Source organism: Natrix helvetica (genome assembly GCF_964273705.1).
Source record: "Natrix helvetica genome assembly, chromosome: 2".
Taxonomy (NCBI): Eukaryota; Metazoa; Chordata; class Lepidosauria; order Squamata; family Natricidae; genus Natrix; species Natrix helvetica.
This window is the reverse complement of record NC_138552.1, coordinates 260,069,509-260,092,413: the sequence shown is the minus strand read 5'-3', so window position 1 is coordinate 260,092,413 and position 22,905 is coordinate 260,069,509. Positions and strand designations below refer to the sequence as shown.

General features: G+C 40.3%; 1 protein-coding gene and 1 long non-coding RNA gene across 5 annotated transcripts in view; both read left to right on the top strand.

Annotated features, from left to right (window-relative positions):
• The first annotated feature begins 6,767 nt into the window (after window positions 1–6,767).
• Window positions 6,768–22,905, top strand: part of LOC309387025 — a 317,032-nt gene continuing 300,894 nt past the window's right edge. Inside the window, exon 1 of the long non-coding RNA XR_014174528.1 lies at window positions 6,768–6,831. This is a non-coding gene — a long non-coding RNA (uncharacterized lncRNA). The remainder of the gene's footprint in view (window positions 6,832–22,905) is intronic.
• RTN4 (reticulon 4) overlaps window positions 13,636–22,905 on the top strand; it is a 50,850-nt gene continuing 41,580 nt past the window's right edge. The window contains exon 1 of one of the 4 annotated variants that reach the window (XM_081943088.1): window positions 13,636–14,449. In XM_081943088.1, coding sequence (XP_081799214.1) covers window positions 13,930–14,449 — 520 coding nt within the window. In that variant the 5' untranslated portion in view covers window positions 13,636–13,929. Of the gene's footprint in view, window positions 14,450–19,670; window positions 19,816–22,905 lie in introns of those variants that run through there. The other 3 variants (XM_081943089.1, XM_081943090.1, XM_081943091.1) reach the window with 3 other exon arrangements.

The following is a 22,905-nucleotide window of genomic DNA, read 5'->3' as shown; positions in this document are numbered from 1 at the left end:
CCGGTTGTCCAGAACTGGTTAGAACCTGCTGAATACCACCTTTGTATTTAACATATGTAAGTATAATGAAACATTCTATTGAATTTGCCCTAATTTGTAGCCATCTGTCTCAAAATGTGTTGCTCAATCAGCACAATTTTCCATGAGCAGTTTAATTCTGCTAGAAGTACTCTTCTAATATACGTCTTCAGCTGATGCATTTCAAAACAATCCCTTGTTTACTATTATGGTGGCAGATTCTGTTCAGTCATGTCTCTTTATAAACCTCTGTAATGTCTTTGTTTTCTAACATCTAGTGCTGCTGAACCAGATATTTTGTACATTTAATTCCCAATCCTTTTTATATAATCAATGGTGGATGCATTTCATCTGTGTTAAATACTGCTTTAGTCCTTTTATTATGACAATATTATTTTATATCTCTGATGAAGGCACTTTTAGTCCATGACATCCTCAAGTCTGTTTATATTTAAGATACTATCTGACTCTTCCTTATTTAAAATAATTCACAAAATGTGTCATAGCAGAGACATTTGAGGAATATAAATAGAACAATTTAAAGGAAGTACTAGCGTACAATAGACTTAAACCAATTTTCCACAATCTAGTGCTTTGCAAATTTGTGAGGTTACAATTTCTAGGTAGCTGAGAACTCTGGAAGATAAAATAAACTTAAGTGCACTTGGATGGAAAAGATTGGTCTACTAAACCAATGTTTCAAAGGAGTATCTGCAGTGTTAGTATCTGCAGGCTTTCTGACTTATTTAATAGCTTACAGTATTTGAGTTGATAGTTTATAACTGTATGAGTATCCAATTTCATGGCTTCAATGTATTTATCTCTCCTGTGTAAAACAGGTTGTGCAAGTTGATTAGGACATAGTAGTCAAATATTTTTGAATATCATACAATATTATAATGTTCCTGCCAACTAGGACTTAAAGTTATAAATACAAGGCTGATCAAAACATGTTGTTTCTGCAGTTGTTCAAGGAATTGCTGAATTGTTTATAATACAGTATTTGTTTGAACTATAACAGATATGCCTTGTATCCCCTAACCCTTCAAACACGACTAGGCTTGTTTGCTCCTAACCCCAGCCTAGTCTGATTTATTGCCCTGGGTAACTCCTGAGTAACCTCCGATCAGCTAATTCTACTGTTTCCAGTGGGAAGATTGAAAGGAGCTATCACAACCAATGGAAACTATTTCCAGAATCCACTGGAGTTCTTGGCTATATTAATTTGATAAATCATAATCTGTGGACCTCAGGGATGGCTGTCTGCTCAATTTCAGCAGATTCTCTCTAAGGTCCTTTGCCACTCCTCACTTATATTCTATGATTCTATGACTGTATTTCCAGAAGCTTATTAAGATAATCTCTTGAAGTATTGGTCATTAGCTGAACATTATGAGAGACTCATTATTATTATTTTTTGCTTTCATATAAATACAAACTCTATTTTGCTGCACTTAGGGCTATTGTGTCCGATATGCAAAAATCCAGTGTGCCATTAGATGGCAGGAAAGAAAGACAGTTCTAACTGTGCTGTGATCCTGAATTTTTGCAGCCTACATAAAGTATTTCCCTTCACTCCTGCATATGCCATGAGCTTAACAATTGACTGAGGATATTACTTACTCATAAACACATATATCTACACTGGTGGCATCTAATCTCTAATAGCTGTTGCACCCTATCAGCTCTATATCAAACCTTCATACAGGAATCAGCTTTCTGCGGTCTTAACATTGTTTTAATAATTAGGTGGATTACTTATGATGCTTTACAAATCCATAATGTATCCAGGGAAAGAAACCAAAATGAGGCCTCTGTTTACAAGACATGGTGAGCAAACTGGTTTGGTTGTTTGCTTTATTATGTTGATGACTATTGAGCAATAACAAAACAGCGTCCCAGCGTGCCCATTTTTTTTGAAGAATAAGCCTCATGGAATACATTATTATTCATTTCACTATAGATAATATTCAACTATGACTTCCTCCATCCCTCATCCCTGGCTATGCCTCTTGGGGACGTTGGGAGTTGAGGATCTAGATAGAATGTATTATGTAATTTAAAATGAAATTCACCAGGAAACACATTTTCCCTCAGAAAATGAAATGGAAGTATGACAATTAAAGAATAAACTTTTCCTGCTGCAGGCCTCATGTTTTTTTTTTATATGAGCTCCTTCCCAATAGAATTTTGTTTTGATTGCTCCTTCAGGCTTCAAGTTAGGTTGGCTGCACTAGAGAGGCGCCTGGGGTATTCTAATTGTCTCAAATTACTGCCCTTGGAATTGCTTTGAAGGGAAGCAATTCTTTCAATCACCATTCTAAATTCCTTTTATTACCTCTGAGATCCAAGCATACAAAGTGGCATTGCTTCCAGATAAAGATAACTTGAACTCGGCTCTTTGCTTTGAAGTGCACATGACAAGTACTCTCATGCAGAGAAAAGAATAATTAAAAAGAGCACCTGGTGCTGGTTTCTGGATAAAATTCAGGAACTTGTAGAACCTAATATGTAAGGAAGGGAGGTGAGAGAAACCAGAAAAGAACAGTGAGGCAATGCAGCAAAACCAAGATGGAATTGGAAAGTAGCAGAGCACATAAGGAATGCTTTCTATTGTATATGTATGCATGAGTTTGCTTTTTCTATATAGATGTCCTTTTTCTGCTTTTCAGAGGGTCAATTTTGGTATAATAGTTAAGGTTCTGTCCTAGAAACCAGGAAACAATGAGCTCTAGTCCCACCTTAGACATGAAAGGTGGTTGGGTGACTTAGGGACAATCACTTACTCCCAACCCAATTCACTTCACAGGGTTGTTGTGTGGGAAAAGGAAGTAGTAGTAGTAGTATTGGGTACTTTTGTTGCCTTGAGTTACTTATAAAAGTAATGAAGACAGGGTAAAAATATAATTAATGAATTCATCTAATGCATAAATAAATTTTAAACAGGGTTCAAAATGAGTTACTTATAAAGTTGCAGAATGGATCTATTTTAAAAATGCTGACCTGGGCATCATATTAAGTATGCATCCCTTTAGGGTTCACTTCAATAGTTTAAGGTTCACTTCAAACATTCAGTGAGGATATCTTTGCACCTAATGGTTTGTAGTAGGATTTATCAGCTTCATTTCACATTCTCCCAAATGCTTTTGAGATGCAGTGTGCCTATAAAGGCCTATACTGGATATATATACTTGCAGTGTATCCTAAAACTGTGAGTCTGAAAAGTTAAGAAATATCTCTCTCTCTCAAAAAAAGCAGTGATAAAGTTGAAATTGGCATTTAAAAATTTTAATTTCACAATGGACTTGGTTCCATTTATAACTTACCGTAGATGCAGGTTTGAAAATGAACCCCTCCTGATCAATTTTGTTGGACAATAAAGATGTTGCTTCCTGAACACTTCTGGGTGTATTCAGTAGATTTTGGGCTGCTAATCATGAAAATAATCTGTAATTTCATTGATCATGCACTGTTTTATAGATATCTGTTTTTACACAAAGGCAATATATATCCTTCAGTAGCTGTTGGTTATGTAGCACAAATGACAGAAACATGAAAATCTGGAACTGTTGTTGAAGCATATCCAGTACAGCAACTGGAATATCTGTGGAGATCTAAAAGTAGTGGCCCTTCTGCTTGGAACGCAGCTCAGATATACCAAGTACTGTTGTTACATATGCAAATGGGACAGCCATGCAAGAGTGTCACATTACATTAAAAAGAAATGGCCATGCCAAAAAAATTAGGTTCAAGGACAGGAAAATGTGCCATATGAACCACTTGTTGACCCAACAAAGGTATTTTTTGCCTCCGCTTCACATCATCGGACTGATGAAAAATTCTGTGAAAGTGATGAACAAGGTGAAGGTTTTTGTTATTTGAGACAGATGTTTCCAAGAATAACGGATGCCAAGATTAAGGAAGATATTTTTGTGCGTCCACAGATCAGGTACATCACCAACAGGTTCAAAGATCTGTTAGTAAGGTTAGATAAAATTGCCTGGAAGGCATTGAAGGATGTTGTTGAGAATTTTCTTGGCAACTACAAAGCACCAAACTACATTCAGTTGGTTGACAAACATCTTATTACACCATACAAGATGACAAAGAACATGTCACTGAAGATTCATTTTCTGCTCTATATTTGTCTAACATTCACTAAGAAACAATGGAAAATCAGAGTAACTGGAATACATAAAATGTAATCTGACTATTGTTGGACACTGCAGTGAGATGCACAGAACAGCAGCCCTTGCCTTTTGAGCAAAGTGACAAAACTAGTGGACCAGAGGATGCCATCGATATAGTTTACTTGAACTTCAGTAAGGCATTTGATAAAGTAGACCATAATCTACTACTAGATAAAGTAGAAGAATGTGGGTTAAATAACATCACCACCAGATGGATTCGTAACTGGCTGACCAACCACACTCAATGTGTAGTCCTCAATGGAACTGCATCTACATGGAGGGAAGTATGCAATGGAGGACCCCAAGTCTCTGTTTTGGGCCCAGTACTCTTCAACATCTTCATCAATGATTTGGATGAGGTAATAAATGGGGAACTCATCAAATTTGCAGATGACACCAAGCTGGCAGGAATAGCCAACACTCCAGAAGATAGGCTAAAGATACAGAAGGATTTTGAAAAACTTCATCTCTGAACAAGGTCCCTTGCAAAATCGCCGGGGACTGCCACCATCTGAGAGAGTGTAATACCTGTCTGGGAAGGAGGACCCTGAGAGGAGAGCTGCCCCTGTTGGCCTTTTGATGTGGAAGCATGAACCATTGAAGGCTCCTGCTCTGAAACCTGGCCCACAGGACAATCCCAAAGCAGGATACCATCTTGCCCAAGACTTGGGAGAAAAAAGAAGGGAAGTCTTGCATAGACGTAGCACCTTCCTGATAAGTTCCCTCAGACTGAGAATGCGGTCGTTGGATAGGAACACTCTCTCCGCCATGGTGTCTATCAAGACCCAGAGGTGGAGAAGGCGAGTGCTGGGAACGAAGTGACTCTTTTTGAGATTCACCCCGAACCCGTGATTCTGCAAGGTGTGAATGGTGAGGGCGAGATCTCTTTCTGCCTGAACCAGAGACGTGGACAACAAGAGGATGTTGTCCAGGTAACAGAGAATCCAAACTGGGGATGACCTGATGTGGGCGGCCAGTGCTGCCAGTACTTTTGTGAATACAACGGAGACAGAGGATAGACCGAACGGAAGAGCTCGGTACTGGAAATGCCTCCCCCCATAGGAGAAGCGGAGATATTTTCGGTGGTCTATGAAGATGGGGATATGAAGGTAAGCTTTGGTCAAGTCTACCGATGTGAGGAAGTCGCCTTTCCTGACCGCTTGGAGGATGGTGTGTAGAGAATGCATTTTGAACTGCCGATAGACAATGTGGCAGTTCAATGTTTTTAGATGTAATATAGCTCTCCATCCCCTGGAATTCTTCGGTACCACAAACAGGCGGGAATAAAAACCCTGCCCTTCCTGATGGGGAGGAACCAGTTGGATGGCCCGGATCTCCAACAGGTGCTGAATGGCATGTTCCACCAGTGCCCCCTCTTGCGAGGACACCGAGAGACCGGGCATGGCACGAAGTGTTCCTGGGGGATGGAGAAGAATTCTAGCATGAGACCAAATTTGACAGTTTTGAGTGCCCAATTGTCTGTTGTGGTCTCCTCCCAGCAGTAGGCAAAGAACGCCAGGCGGCCTCCGATCGGAAGAGAGTCCAGATAGTCATTTCCTACGTGAAAAATGGTGGTTGCCTCCTCCACGGTAAGATTTCTTGGAGGGGAAACACTGTGTGTTTCTATTGGACCTGTCCTGGTGAGATCCCTGTCTGGGAGTGTAGGATTGGCGTTGTGGATGGGGAAGGAAGGTCCCCCGTCTGCCGGCCAAAAGGGTGACCTCTTGTAGAAGGGAGCGGGCCAACTGTTCTGTTTCTTGTAGATGGATGAAAGGACCTTGCGCTTGTCTTTAGATTCCGTGAGGTATGGGTCTAAGGGATTACCAAATAATTGGGTGCCACTGAATGGGGAGGCTGCTAGGTGCCACTTGGTACGGACATCCGCCTGCCATGGCTTGAGCCAAAGCAGACGCCTGGCCGTGACTGAAGAGGCCATGGCTTTAGAAGCGAACCTAGCACCATTAAGGGAAGAATCAGCTGCAAATTCAACCGCTGCCCTGATCTTGTTGAGATCCCTATGTGATCTAGTGTCAGTAGGACTGATGCGCTCCTGAAACTGTTCAATCCAAACCTGGGCCACCCTGGAGAAAAATGAAGTGGCCGTAGAGGCCCTAACAGCCCAGGCCCCAGCCTGATAGTTTTTGACTAAGGTTTGATCTGACCTTTTCTCCTCAGCCTTGAGAACCTCCTCAGGGGCTCCAGAGATGACAGTAGGTGAAGACAGGGCTGCAACCGGTGCGTCCACTGGGGGAGTCTCGAAAAACTTGGTGAGGTGTGGTGCAATGTTGTAGAGACGTTTGTCAAGGTTGGTCGGCTGTGGGCCCGCTGCTTCTGGATGACGTTCAGGAATATCTTGGGAACAGGGATCACCACTTTTCCATTGTGGGTTCAGTGAATGGGTACTGGGACCCTCAGTTGAAGCCAGTTCTGTCGGTTTATCCTGTGAAGTAGAAGCTGAAGCAGAAGATGGTAACTTAGCAGCTTTAATGGCTTTAAGTAGAAGGGACTTGAATCGATCAGTTTTGAATAATCCGGTAAAGGCAGGGTTATCTGGGGTGACACCTCGTCATCAGACAGGTCTGAGTCCCACAGGTTATCTTGCTCCCTGCCAATTGAGGCCTGAGTAGAGACAGAGGGATCAGGTTGCTGAGCTGCAGCAGAAGATTTATGCTTATGGCCATGTGATGGAGCAGATTGAGGTTGCTGTTGTAGGTCAGCAGCCATGACCTGTTTAATGGTTTTAGCAATGATGGTTGCCATATCAGCAGGAGAGGTGTACATGGTATGGGGCCCCCCAGAACCATGTGTAACCGGGAGGGAAGCCTGTTCAAAGGTGCGCTCCCTATTGAGAGGGACATCAAATAAATTTCCTCTGTTCTCAGGTTCCATCAAAGACGAGGACTCCGAAGAAGACAATTTCCCTTCTGAATAGGCTGGGGTGGTGGTGGTTGGGGGTCAGGTCCCATGGGAGGCAAGACAGGTGGAACTGGGGATGCCACTTGGTGATCCTCGAAGGGGGGAATGGAAGGAGGCCTGGGCAGTTAAGAGTATGCTTTTGTTTTTGGGCCCTCTGAAATTCTTTCTTAAGGGCCTTCTGCCTGCGCTCTTCCGCCCTGGTAGTCACTTTAGAGACCTTGGGGTTTACTCCTGAGGAAGGGGCCTCTTTGGCTTGCTCTTCCTACTTCTCTTTGCCCCTGATGGCCCTGCCTCCTCTAATCCTGCATTCGTATCCATAGCTGGATCAGCCATTTCCCCAACATAAATCAACACCCCAATAAGATAGGCAACGGTCTCACCCGTTTGCTGGCCAGGCGCTCCTGATCCGGTCCACCTGGAGTGATCCCGTATTGCTGGGCACTCCAAACGGCTGCTGTAGAGTTCGAGCCTTTTTTAAAGCATCCAAAATGGCCGACTTTTTTCCTCTGAGGCTTTTCCGAGCCTCAAAATGGCCTCCGTGATCTTCGCGGGCTTTTCCGACCCACAAAATGGCCAGCGATACTATGTGTGGCAAGGTGATCTGCAGAATGGCCACCGGACTTGCCTGGAACCGCTGTGCGCGAAACGGCCGGTCGAGCGTCCTTCCGAGTGCCCAGAATCAAGGAGTGCCACGGGGAAACAGCCATGGAGCCGTAGCTCATGAGCTGGCCGATCTGATTGCAAGGCAGGCTTCCTGAGTGAACTCGTGGCCGCAGGCAATCAGACGGCTGAGGAGAGGCAGCCAGAGATCAGTTTCGAATTTCCCTCTAATTTATAGAATAAAGGATTATTTAAGGAACCAATTTAAAGGAACAAGAATTTTTTTTGGAAAAATTCACCAATTAGGTTATAATTAAATAATTTGGAGGAGAGATCAATTCTCACAGCCAGTCCAGGTTGGACTGTGTCTGAAACTGGGGAGGAGCCACAAGGGCCTGATGGCATCATAAGTGTAGACTCAGTCCGATTGGTTAATGGACGGAGCATACCCAGTCTGGCTGTTGTCTCTATGGTAACAGGAAAATCTGCGGCGCTTGTATAAAGTGAGGAGGTTATCTGAAAACATATAGGGTGATCACTGTGGGAAAACAAAAAAATTAAGGGCTTGAAAAATAATATATTTGGCATCACAAAATTTGATTTTGGTGAAAGAGTCAGATAACCAAGTATTTGGATATAAAGTGGAGAAGATCCTTCAGGCCCAAATATTGTACACGTCATAATCTATAGCTTGGAGGTAGGAACTGTCCCTCCAAAGGAGCATCCATGTAATGGAAGAAGTGTCAAAAATTATGATTATAGATGTACCATATTTTAAAAATTGTTAAATAATTTCAGTTGTACAAACAGGTTCACTTTATAATCTTTCAAAACACTACACAGAATCATTAAAGTATAATATAAAAATATACCTTCTTAAATGCTAGCATTTATCTCAACGATCTCTTTTATATTCTTTAATGTTAATTTTTTTCTCTCTGATGTCCTCTAAATACTCTTATAATCTTTTCTCCACCTTTCTTTATGAAAGCTTTTGTTGCAAAATTATATGGGAAACTATTCTGATATTGCAGCTACAGATGATAATACTACTTTTGAAATAGCCAGCACAAAAAGAAAGACATTTGAATAGCAACAATACTAGGAAGATATACATCTGTTTTAAAACAAATTAAAGTGGATGTAAGCCAACTTACTGAGTCAATTTATATAACAAGTTGATGGGCAACATAGTCTGCCGGATCAAAAGACATGTTTACTACACCCTAGTAAATAGATGGTATTTCATATATTGTGTTGGCAATCGTAATTAAAATGTTGAAATGAATATGATTGCATAATAATTCTCTTACATGCCGTAATGGTCCTTGGGGGTGGGGTAGGGTCTGCAGAGGTGCCAAAATATCAGGATAGTGGCCACAGCCAAGCAATTAAAGTTCCAATTTTACATCTTGACACGTGTAAAAAAGGGCAGGGCTTTGACTGCTTAGTTATGACTACCAACTTGACTTCTTTGATTCCCTCCTTATGGACATCTTGGATAGTCCTCAAAGACTCTGGGGCAGGGTAAATGGAGAGATTCTCATACTTTCTGAGAAGAGTAGAAATAGCTATTGATCATAGATTGAGGAGCAAAAGACCACAAAGCTAATGTCTCAGACTTGAATGCAAAGATTAGCCATTGCTTGGGAAGGCTGCTTGCCTGTTGATTCTAACCCTTTAAAAAAGCCTAAGCAGGGCTTTTCTTTCATTTTCCCTCATTGCCTAATCTTCATCCTGTCTTGTTTCCTTTTTTCCTTCAGTAGCTATCCTGAAAACTGAGGGATGGGCATCACCTTCTTTAAGTTAAAATTTTAGGATCCAAGTCCTGTGTGGGCTGATTCTTCTTCTGCTGTATGTTCAATTCCAATTGCCTGACTAGGTGGCTCAGTGCTAAGACACTGAGCTTGTCAGTCAGAAAGCTTGGCAGTTCAGCGGTTCAAATCCCTAGTGCAGGTCTCCTGGGTGAGCAGGGGGTTGGACTAGGTGACCTCCAAGATTCCTTCCAACTCTGTTATTGTTACTTACTCACAAGAGACCTCTGAAGCTCAGCATAGGATTTTTACTGTACTCTGATGGGTGTGTCAAGAAAGAGAATATGGGATTATTTTTCCTTTTTAGAAATTCCTTATCTTAGGATCGAGGCCATTGAATATTTGCTTGTTTTAATAAAAACATCCATGAACCGTAAGAAACAATACAGGATTATAGTGGGAAATGAGCTGTAAAAGGACTTATTAGCAACAACAGTAAAGTATTCATTGGCCTGGTGAGAGCTGGCAAACTGTTTAGAAAATGTAGCAGAGATGCTAACCAGTCCAGGTCCTATACTCAGAAGCTACATTTTCTAAACAGTTTCCCAGCTCTCCCAGGCTAATGAATGCACTCAGAAGCCGGAGTATTATGCTGAGTAAATGTCAGTATTGTTGCATTGTTGCATTTTCTCTTATCACTTTCAAGGAAGAATATTTTGGCTGGTAGTAATGTATTTATTTTCAGTATCAACAACATTGTTAAAGAAGCAGCTGTCCTAATCTGCATCACAACAAATATCTTCTTCATAGCACATTTCTGTAGAAATTAGTATGAGCTATGGACAGACTAAAGGTCCCATTTACTCACAGAACATCAAAATGCTGAGGCTTTAAAAAAACAATCTGAAAGATTCAGGAGTAGAATGTTAGTTTACTTCCTTGCCCTCTTTCTTCTCTTTACTTCCCATGGCAATACAAATTTGTGTCAACTGTTCATCCATTGAATCCAATGTCCCACTAAAAAAGAACTCAAGAGTATCTCAGTAGCTTTTGGGATTGTTTTGACAACCAAATGTTACTTACTACTTTGAATTTAAACATAGGCAGGCCTATCAGATTTGGGTGAGAAAAATGTAGGCAACTATTAGATGATAGCAACTTTAGGTTACAATTTGTTGCCACCTAATTATAATCCAGACTTATACAGCCCATATCTAGCAGTCCTAAAGGTACTACTAGATAAATCATTTTATAACTTCAAAGACTATATTTAGTTTACAAGTTCCTGCCAAAATGGAAACTAGGTTTCAAAGAATATGACCATTTATGCTATCAAATCCAACTGTACACAATGCTGAAATATTAATTAAAGCATTTCTCGCAGCTGGAAAGCCAATAAAATAAAGTATTGCTTAGCAATGCTTCTGACTCATTAACATGATGTGGCAGATTTTCTAAGAGCATTAGGCACAGGCAGATCAGCAATGCATTCAAATAGCCTGCATACCATGAAGAGTTTACAATCTATAACATAATAGCAAGATACGTTCTTTATGAAAGATCCAAGTTTAAATTTTCAGAAATAGGTAAAAGCACTAAACAAACTGAAACATCAAAATGCATAATTTGAGATATTTTAGGAAATTATTTTCTATAATTACTAATCTACATGCTTTATATCTTACTCTTTCTCCAACTTGAGAGACATTTATTTTTATTCATCTCATGTGACAGAAGTATAGTATCATTTATTAATGTGTTTAGCACTGATTATTTTAAGCCACTGGTTAACACTTGACTTTTCATGTTTCTTCATTCAAACTTTCATTCTTATTTATATTCTCAAATATTTATATACTTTTTCCACAAGGATCTCAGTTTACCAATTTTAAAACATAAATTAAAGCAGTTAATCTTTAATCTTTTTAAAAGATTAAAAAGGATGCCTCCGTCATTCATACTACAATGGCCTGAGTGAAATGATGAAATTTCAGTAGGCATCTAAATAATATATTTTGGGGGATGGAGAGAAAATAGGTCAAAAAGTGGGAAGTATTGCTGAGAAGCTAGTCTATGGTAGCCATGAAGTGACAATTCTCCAAATAGTTCACAGAATTCACAGAAAATTTTCAATTATAGTAATTAAGTTATTGTGCAGGTATCTAGAAGCGAAGCATTAAAACCAGGAACACATAGAATCACAGTAATTCAAACCTACAATTACTCACAAAGGCAACTGTAGCTACATAACCTGCTTTTAAAAGTGCACACAACCAGTTAAAGCTGGTAATAGTCATAGGTCCAAAGGTTACTTGCACTGCCCGTGACAATAACTGTTAAGAGTATTTTAAAATATGTACCTGCTCCTTCTGTGGGATTATAGTAAGCTCATTTAGAACAGATTTCTCAGTTCTTGTAAGTTGGGTCCACCTACTCATAAGGTTTTTATCCTGTCAAGTTTGATTTATCAGCAACTTATCACTGTATCCAGTATCCCTGTGCTATTAATTTCAGATGTTATGGAGAAATATGCCAGCATATTAATGGCAGCTGGCCCTAAACGTCTTTATTTTTGTATGTATAAAGTTGGTTCCACTGAGTTTAATAGAATTTACTTCCTTATGATAAATCTGCAGCTTTATACTGTTGAGCTCCAACATGCAGGTTCTTTGGTCCCCTGTGACAGATATTTTTAAGGTGGAATATCCACTTTGGAATAGCAAGATAACCAACTTTCCTTACACCTCTTTATGCCATAGCCTCTGATGCTACTAAACCTATATTGGAAAATAGCACAAATGCTATTGTAGTTTTTACGTAATATTTTTGCAAATTACAGTAAAATCAATATACTAAATTTGGAATATAGGTTAATACCTTGGCTCATCTGATTTAATGCAGCTTCTCATGTTATACAACAAATATTACTTAAATATAAAGAATGGTTTAAGAGTTTGATTCAGATTGCTTTGGTGAAATCTTCAGTTCATAGGAAAACTTCTGCCTCAGTACAATTTCAACCTCACCAGTTAAAGTATGAGATTGAAAGCTCTGGAAGGCCTCACAATCTAAAGCTGTATTTTTCAAACTTAGCAACTTTAAGATGTGTGAACTTTAACTTCCATAATTGCACATCTTAAAAGTTGACACATTTGACAAATACTAATTTAAGGAGAGTCCACCACTCTCACACATATTTATCTTTCCTAAATTTTAATAGTAATCACATTTGCCCATCAGCATGCAGCCTCAGTCACAAAGTGACTACTGATAGTCGTCAACTTATATCAGTTCATATTATAGTGGCTATTCGAAGTTACAAGGTACTGGAAAAAAAAGGACTTGTGACCATTTTTCACACTTTATGACCCATATTGCGGCACCCCCATGGTCACGTGATCAACATTCAGATGCTTGGCAACTGACTCATATTTATGACCATTGCAATGTCCTGGGGTCATGTTGTGGCCTTCTGACAAGCAGTTAATGGGGAAGCCAGATTCACTTAACCCTATTACTAATTTAACTGCAGTTTCACTTAACTGTGGCAAAAAGAGTCGTAAAGTGGGGCAAAACTCACTTAACAAACGTCTCACTGAGCGATTTAAATTTCCGGCTCAATTGTGGTCGTTAATTCAAGGACTACCTGTATACTAAGATACATAAGGGGTTACTTCTGAGTGGTGATTTTTTTTTTTTGTTCAAGCATGACTTTGAGGTTAGCTGTTTAACGTGCATATATTATCTACGAGATCCTTTAGCTTTATGGCACCCCGTAAAAGCACTCGGCAGCGAAGGCAAAATTGCAAATAACTACAGCTGGCCGTGGGTTGCACGTGCAGTCTCCCAATTCTTCCTGCCCACCCCCACCCCGCGTGCAATTGTGAGCGCGTAGAGCCCTTCCGAGCCTGTCGCCCAACTTCCGTCTTTCCCCTTTACCGCTGTACGCCACCAGCAACACTACCCTCATCTGGCCCAGCCCAACCGTTCTTCTTTGCCGAAGAATACAGTAGAGAAGAAAAGCGGGCAGGGCTTCCTTCCTCCGGGAACTGCAGCTCTCCCCCGTTTCTCCATTGGCCCACTGGCTATCTTTTTCTGCTCGGATAGGCTGGCGATGGAGAGGGCGGGGCGAAGGGGAACCGCCGTCTCCGCGCCTCGCCCAGAACTTGCAACTTTGCGCGCGCGCCAGTAACCGCCTTCGGTGACTCAGTAGGGCGTGGAGGCGGCGGCGGCGGGCTTGGCGTGGCTGCTCTGTTCTCCCGCGGCATCGCAGCATCTCTCTCTCCCAGCGGCGGTGGCTGCGCAGCCGTCCGTCTTGCCTGGCTCCCTCCCTCCCTCCTTCGCCTCCGCCCCTCGCCAAGCTCCAACCCTTTTCTTCCCTCCTCTGCTTTTTATCGCTCGGCGGTTGTTATCTGGCTCATTGTTCCTGAGAAAAGAGCCCGGAGACCAGCATGGATGACCCGGACCAATCCCCCTTGATCTCTTCCACCACGGCCGCCTCAGAGCAGGACCGGCGCCAGCCGCAGCCGCCCCTTTTCCAGTACCAGTTTGTGAGGGACCCGGAGAACGAGGAAGAGGAAGACGACGACGAGGAGGACGACGATGAAGAGCTGGATGACGAGCAGCTGGAAGTGAGGGAGAGGAAGCCCGCCGCTGCGCCTACCGCCCCTCCGGCGCCCACCTCCTCCCCGCCGCTGGTGGATCGGGGAGCCTCGGGGGAGCAGCCGCCCAGCCCGCCCCCATTCCCCCAGCCCGCTTGGGCGACTCCCCCCGTCGTCTCTACCAGCACCAGCCCCGAGGGCGCCGCCCCTAAGGGAGAGAAGGAGAGGGAGCCTCCCCGCAGTGCCCCGCTGCCACCTCCGCACTGGGAAGAGCCCCGCGCACCCGCCATCCCTCCCCGGAGCGCCCCGCTGCCCCCCAAGCGAGAGGAGCCCTCGGTCGCCAAGGAGGGCGCCGCCCCAGGCTCTCCCGGTGAGTGGACGGCGGGCGGGAAGTCCGGGGGCGGTTTCCGGACGCCGGTGCCCCTTTCGGCATCGCCCAGCGCCGTCTAGAGCCCGGCCTGCTAGCCGGGTACGCTGAGGAAGGCAGCCCGACGTATCTGGAGGAGCGCCAGTTGGTGGAAAGCTGGCGGAGGGACGCATATCCCGGAAGGTGTCCGAGGGGCGTGGCTGGTGGGCTTTGTGATGAAGGGATGGTCGTGTAAAAGGCGCTTGAGGCCAAAAATTGTGTGTGTGTGTGTGTGTTTTGCGCGTACAGGGCGGGGACCCATTAAGTAAGTAAGTTGACTTGGCTTCCCGAGGCCCTGAAATACGTGCGGTGGGAATGAACGGCTTCTCAAAGCAAACGGCCGGGGCGGTGGTCTTTGGAAGTCCCGTTTTTCTTTTGTGTTGTCGGGGCGGAGGGAATTGTCAGCCGAAGTGGGCAAAGCAGCTTGTGCAATGAGGATGGGGCGGATTGGTAGCAGTGCGATTTTAGAAAAGGGTTTGAGAAGTGGAGAAAGACAAGTGATCCCGAAAGGAAAGAAGCAGGCGGGGAAGCATGTTTTTTGCCCGGTGAAAAAAGGTTTTGAGGTTCAAGTGGTTTATGAGGGGATGAGGTTTCAACTTGTGAACATGGAAGGAACTGGTAGAAGTTTGGAAGTGGGTCATCATAACCCTGCTCTGGTATCAGCCTAGGAAGGATACTTTTGAGAAGGAGAAGAGACTTTCCTGAAAGGGAATTTTGGGATCTGGGTAAGGTGTTTGTGGTATATAGAGGATTTGCTGGAAGCCTATTAAGGTTTGTATTGTGGAGATTCTGCAGCGAGAAGATGGGTGTGGCAGAGACTTTGTGGGCATGCACTGTGCTTTGTCAAAGCAGTCTGATGCAAGGGGATTTGCTGGTGTTCTGCTTGAGGTATACTGGTTATGGTATACTGGTTATAGGCTGTTGTAATTCTTGCATCAAATGGCAGCTTTTCCTTTGTGTCTAGAGTTTGTTAACAGTTTTCTCACCAGAGATAACCTATGCAGTCTTTAGGAATGCAAATGTCAGCGTTATAGAAAATAATAAGGATTTTATAGAAATAGCTCTGTCTGTCACAGTGGTGAAATAATGCAGCATGCTGGAAGGATGTTCACAAAGAGGGAAGGTGGAGTAATTGCCTTTTTCCCCTCTGACTTTTTGGTGCTTAACCATTTTAATGGTCACAAATGAAAAAGGCTGAATGCCCCCCTCTTTTTAATTCTGATTTCCCCCCCCCCTTTGTTCACCCTTGGATTAGATGATCTAGAAAACTTCTGTTTTTTTATTAAGCCTGTATGTGAACTTGGTTCTTGGTGTCCTGTGTAGGCTGCTGTACGTAGCTCTGCAATGGAGAAGGTTTGCAGACTGACTGAAGCTTCAGGCTCCACCAGACTATTGTTACTGAAAGCCCGCCTTCTCTGCGCATATACTGGATTATGAATCAGTGAATGAAGGCTCTAGTCCTCCTATAGAAAGCAGTATTTGGAATGAGAACTTCCCTTTTTGTATAAAGAGATAGTAAATTAGCCCAGCTTTCTGTCATTGTCCTGCTTTGGCCCTACACAGACCACTATGCAGTATTTTCTGTTTAAAAGATGCTTTTGCATTAGTAAAGTTAATTTTTAAAAATCTGTTAAAAATAGAATGTAAACATGTAACATCAAAAAACATACCATACTGTGGCACTATTAACAAATGGAAAAACTTCCAAAATGAGTGTTAAATAATAGCAATTAAAGTGAGCAAGAATTAATAGTTATTTAATAATAGCCTAAACGTTAATGTTCAACCTTTCCAAGTACATTTTAAAAATAAGGGGAAAATATCTGATGTTTTACATAATTTTTTTTGTTTCGAAAGTCTTCAATGATCAGAAATCAAATTGCAAAATACTTGTTTTAAAGTATAGCTTTAAAGGTATACTGTGTGTATTTGTATCCCTATTGTTATTAAAATTTCAAATAGGAATTGCAAGTTCAGTTACAAATGGAAGTAGCTTTTCTTAGTTATAAACTTGACACATTGAAATGAAACAGTAACAAAAATACTGATAACATAAATATTTGTTGCAGATTTTTCTATGTGGTCAGTGGAAAGCTGAATAAAAATCTATTTGTCTGTAAAATATGACCTGGATGGATCACAGATTCTTAAGGGAGTAGCAGCTTTTTTGAGCTATGTGTGAAATATATTTAAGTCAAATGATTAGGCAAACTAATATATCCTTTGAATTAACTGTAATTTAATATCCATATAGTTTCTTGGAATGGTATGGAAATGGCTTAATGTTCTAAGACAGGGGTGTCAAACTTACGGGCTGGATACGTCATGCCCTGACCATGCCTATCCCCGTTTTAGCGAAGAGGGGAAAAGTCTCAATATGTTATGTGATGACAACGTGACCCTGCAAGTTTGACATCCTTATTCTAAGATTATATTTTACTTCTCTGTTTAGCCTCCAGTCCTTGTATTTTTTGGTGGTCACATGTTCAAATATTAGATATTCATCAGGCCTAACCCAGCTTAGATTTCAGATAACATTGACCAGGTGTCACTTGCTGAGACAAATGGTCACACTCCCCTTGATTTAAATGAAGAAAGAAACATGCTTATACCTTGAACAGCTTCTCAATTGTCACTTCCATCTATCAGTGAAGATTAAGTCTAACATACAACAGGCTTTCCTTTGTACAATTTTGGTTAGACCATTTTATTGTACTTCCCCTTTATTTTAAAATTGGAGATTTGAGCTAATGCTTTTTTATGAGTCATATTTTCACTATGATGGAACAATTTGTGAGGATAACTTTTATGTTTTGTGAATGCATGAGGCCAATAAATAGGAAAACAAAAATGTAAGGGAGAAAAGAAGCTATTTCAAATTCAAAGCAAATAGAAAATATTCTTTTAATTCACTAAGGAATATTTGGATGTATAACTTGCAATGTAATGGAAAAAATAATAATCTTGGAATAGCTTTGAAGGGAAAAGCCTTCATTCTCTTGGATGCCTAAATTGCTGTCTAACTAACAAATTCAATATGCTGGATAACATAGATGCTCTGCTCTCTTAAGACTCTATCCTCCTGGGACAATTGAACGTTTCTGTAGCAACTTTCAGTATTTAGGTGAGGATTTTTTCCCCTTGATACATCGTTCACGATGCCAAAATAGTTATTACTATACAAATCCATATGAATTTTCTACTGGGTTTTTAATGGTTGATATAAAAATACAGACTAGCCCCAGAATAATCTGCAAAGAATTTGATTCTAATTGTTTTAATAATACTTTCTAGGTATTTGTATATAGACCTTCTATTGAGAATCCCTCACAACCAAACAAGTCTGGCTTTGCTGACTTCCTTTCATTTGTTTCTGAGGATGCAAAGTTGAAGCTCCAGTTTCTAGAACTAGAAAACTAATCCCAGGAGGAACTTCCTTTTACAGGATATTTTTAACACTGGTTTGAAAGCTTCAACCTCATTATCTCATGGAATTTCTCAATATACAGGTGAAACTCAAAAAATTAGAATATCGTGCAAAAGTTCATTTATTTCAGTAATGCAACTTAAAAGGTGAAACTAATATATGAGATAAGACTCATTACATGCAAAGCAAGGTAGTTCAAGCCGTGATTGGTTATAATTGTGATGATTATGGCATACAGCTCATGAAAACCCCAAATCCACCATCTCAGAAAATTAGAATATTACATGCAATCAATAAAACAAGGATTGTACATAGAACAATATCGGACCTCTGAAAAGTATAAGAATGCATATGTACTCAGTACTTGGTTTGGGCCCCTTTTGCAGCAATTACTGCCTCAATGTGGCGTGGCATGGAAGCTATCAGCCTGTGGCACTGCTGAAGTGTTATGGAAGACCAGGATGCTTCAATAGCGACCTTCAGCTCTTCTGCATTGTTCGATCTCATGTCTCTCATCTTTCTCTTGGCAATGCCCCATAGATTCTATATGGGGTTCAGGTCAGACGAGTTTGTTGGCCAATCAAGCACAGTAATCCAAGTCATTGAACCAGGTTTTGGTGCTTTTGGCAGTGTGGGCAGCTGGAAAATGAAGTCAGCATCCCCATAAATCTCGTCTGCGGAAGGAAGCATGAAGTGCTCCAAAATCTCCTGGTAGATGGCTGCATTGACCCTGGTTCTTAATGAAGCACAGTGGTCCAAAGTCTTGTTGTTCAGTGGTCCAAAGTCCTCTTTTCTGATGAGAGCAACTTTTGCCAAAAGCATCAAAAAACCTGGTTCAATGACCGTGGGATTACTGTGCTTGATTGGCCTCTCCATTCTTCCTCCATACTCTGAGTCCTTGGTTTTCAAATAGATGCAAAAGTTGCTCTCATCAGACAAGAGACTTTGGACTTTGCTTTGCATGTAATGAGTCTTATCTCATATATTAGTTTCACCTTTTAAGTTATATTGCTGAAATAAATGAACTTTTGTACGATATTCTAATTTTTCGAGTTTCATCTGTATTCTTGGTTGGAAGACTTTCAAAATGAATGGTTTCACTTGACTTTCTGACAAGACTGTTTTTCCCAGGTATCCCTGAATGATGCTATGGATTGGGAGAATTACAGCCTGAGTTCTGTATCTTTTTCCCCAACCTTCATTCTGTTTTTTTCTTTTACATTTATGGAGTTAGAATAAGATCTTTACAGATTTTCTGCATTTTAGGGAGTCTAACTGCCAACAAAAAAATTTCTGCTTTTGTTTCATTTATACCATTTATTTTGTCTACTTGGTACTATATAGAGTGCATATAAAACATATACACACACCTGTTAAAAGGTTTCTGAGAAGTAAAAAAATCACCAAGATGAATCATTTCAGAATTTTTTACACCTCTAATATAACATATAATTTGTACAATATAATTGAAAAACAAACTAAAATCTTTTAGGGGGGGAAATAAAAAAATACAGTAATGTGATGTGCACACCCCTCTTAGAAGTACGAATGTAGGTGTGTTCAGAATTAACCACTCATTCAAACTGAAGTTAAATAGTAGTCAATACACACCTGCCATCAATTAAAGAGAATCTGATCAAGCCCATACTTCAGTAGTTCTACTAGGATTTTTCTGACATTTATTCAGTTGCCTCTTACAGCAAATGCTATGGTCTGCAAAGAGCTTACAAAATATCAAAGGGATCTCATTGTTGAAAGGTATCAGTCAGAAGAATGGTACAAAAATATTTCCAAGGCATTGGATATATCATGGAAAACAGTGAAGACAGTCATCAACAGTATGACCCAACACTGACATTGCCAAACACTGAATGCCTCTCCAAAATTGATGAAAAAGCAAGAGGTAAACTAATACTTTGTTGAAGCGTCTCTTGAGTTTTATCATAGCATCCCAGACTTGGGATAGGACCCTATCAAAAGCCATTGAAGCCATTTATATGCTGATTTAATAAATAAACAGAACGTGGTGTATGTATAAAATTAAATATTATATAAGAGTTCCAACTTTTCACTACAAATTTTTATATTCCCAGATTTTATTTTTTCATTCTAATTTTACAAATTACACAACATTTTTTCTGAAATGGATACTCAGATGAAGGAATAAATATTTGTAGGCTTATTTTTAAGCTGTCTTTCACAATACTATAAATGTTTTCAAGAGTGGGAGTTTTATGCCAAAGATAATTGCAGGATGGTCATCATGAATAATATGGGTTGTGCATAGCCCATAGATTAATATATTTCTCTAGCCATCTTTATGGAAAGAATTGGATAAATCATTTAAAAAACAATATTACACAGCTGTCTTGGGGTTTCATTGATAATTTTAATAAAGGATTACATTCAAAAATTCCAAATATCACTCCTTGGCTACACTAAAAACATTTGCTAGAATATACAACAGTTTTTCTCTGCCCTGTGTCTTAACCTTGACATAATAGGAGTGAACAGCAAAATGGTACTTTATATGTTAAAGCCTTTTGGGACAAGATTATTGACTATGTTATATGTAAATACGAAATTCTAGCACAGTTAGTTAACCCTTGTGTTTTTATGTATTACACTATTTTTGGGGGTATAAGACGCACCAGAGTATAAGACGCACCAAGGTTTTGAAGAGGCAAATTTAAAAAAAAGTTTTTGCACTCAGCAAACCTCCCCAAACCGGCCCATTTTCTGTGAAAATGGGCCCGTTTTCCACTCCAAAAATACATGAATAGCCTTTACGGGGCTTGCAGAGTGCTCCTGGGGTGTGGGCCCCCAAACAATGAGCAAAAAGTGACCCGTTTTTCACAAAAACGGGCCCATTCGTAAAAAAAGGGGGAGGTATGGGTAGCCTTTAGGAAGCTTATAGAGTGCTCCTGGGGGTTGGGGGGGGGTTGCTCATTTTTGCCCTCTCCAGCCTCCAGGAGCTCTCTAAAAGCTTCCCACAAGCGATGCATGGCTATTTTGGTGAAGGGATGGATTTTCGGGAGGGAAAAAATGCTGTATTCAGTGTATAAGACGCACCCAGATTTTCAGCCTCTTTTTTTGAGGGAAAAAGGTGCATCTTATACTCCGCAAAATGCGGTATGTATAGTACTTAGAGGCAGTAAATCTAAGATCACTCCTTGTAAATTTGGTTTATGGATAGACGCAGACATTTATACTTTTATATATTTTTAATAGAGTTCTTTAGGCATTTGTTCATTTATTTGATTTTATATAATGCTTCTAAGTGTGTAACAGAACCCTTATTTGAAAATTGTAGCCAACCCTAACCTTAATTTTGTATCAATTGAAAGATAACATTCATTTTACTTAAACAATAACATTTTATGAAATTTACATGGCAATTTGCCAATTGTATCAGTCTCACATTTTCTAGGATGTGATATGTAAAAGAGCTTAGAAATTACAGTACAAGAAGGCATAAAATAAGATTGGTATTTCCCTAAAGTATAGATATGGTAGAATGGTCACATACCAAAACTTCAATAACTCATCCACTTATGAATATTTTCAAGATTATCTCTTTAATCATCTTTCATTTTTTAACAATACTTCCCTGCATTAAATTTATAACTTGGCAATTCATTGTATTAGAATAAGCAGAACAGCTCTTCCTAAATTGCTTCATACTTTGCATTAAAAAATACTATTTTGATATTTCTCATACACAAATGAACCATCATACCAGTTTCTGTAAGCAACTATATTATAGTATAGTAATATTTAAATTTTTCAACTTCTTGCCACTTCGTATATTGTTCCCAACAATTTCTTAAAGCAGACACTTCTCTTGAAATCTGTTAATCTTTTAATTCTGAATGCAAGTTGTTCATATAGTGCTGCAACAATGTTTAAAATTGGAGGGGAAAAAACACAGTTTGATGCTGTGTCATGTAGTACTGATATAAATAAGAACCAAAGTTAATCTTTTCAGTTCCTTCCTCTCCCCAAGCAGAGGAGTTTACAACATAACCATTATTGAGTAAGTCCTGAAGGAAAAGTTAATTACATGTATTAAGATTTTTTATGAGCACATATTCACCCAGAGGAATATACTTTATTAAAGAAATTTGCAGCATTTAGTTTTTCAGCCTGTTCCTCAAACTAAACTTGATGGTCTCAGCATTGGCACTATAGCTAAAACTCTGAAAAGAGGAAGCAATTAGCCACTCATAAGTAGAGTGAACAAACAGGAAGAAGGAAACTTTCTAAGCAAAAGAAGAGGGGAGAAGCACATTATCCTCTCACCATCAGAGGCAAAGAATTCCAAATGAGCTGAAGAAGCTTCTTGGATGAAAAGTGAAACATCTTCAAAGAAAAACCAGAAAGTTCAGTTGCCCCTTGAAAAAGCACCTGTGGGACATTCCAAATATGATCAAACTAGGTTTTGGGTAAAATAATGTCCAACTTGCCAATAAATGGTATATGATAGTTAGATATCTACTATCTACAGAGAAGATAATATTTTCTGATTTATTTCAGAAGAGTGCCTAATAAGATAGCACATATTTGTTAAACTTGTATGTTCTCCTATTCTCAACAACTAATGGTCTGCCTGATAGGTACAAAAAGTACTTGCTCAGTTGATGAGCTGCTGCTTTAAAAAAAGAAACTACTTCCACTGAAATCAAGATGGTTGGGTTGCAGATGCCCATAAAGACAGCAAGACGTGTGGACAAGACCTCCTTAGACACTTGTCCTGCTCCTGAGGGTAGTTTCCTCAGTGTCTCAGAGAATGAGAGTCTTGTAGAAAGAAGAGATAATTTCCAAATTGAGGGAAATGTTTTTATAGAAGGATATGCTGAGATCCAGTTTCCGATGATGAACTCTTACCCTCTCATAAGAGGATACTCTGTTCGGAAGCTGAAGGCTTTTGATTATGGGTGTTTACTTGCCCAATGCCCAGTGGTATTTTAGACAGACAGCAGATTCCATTCCA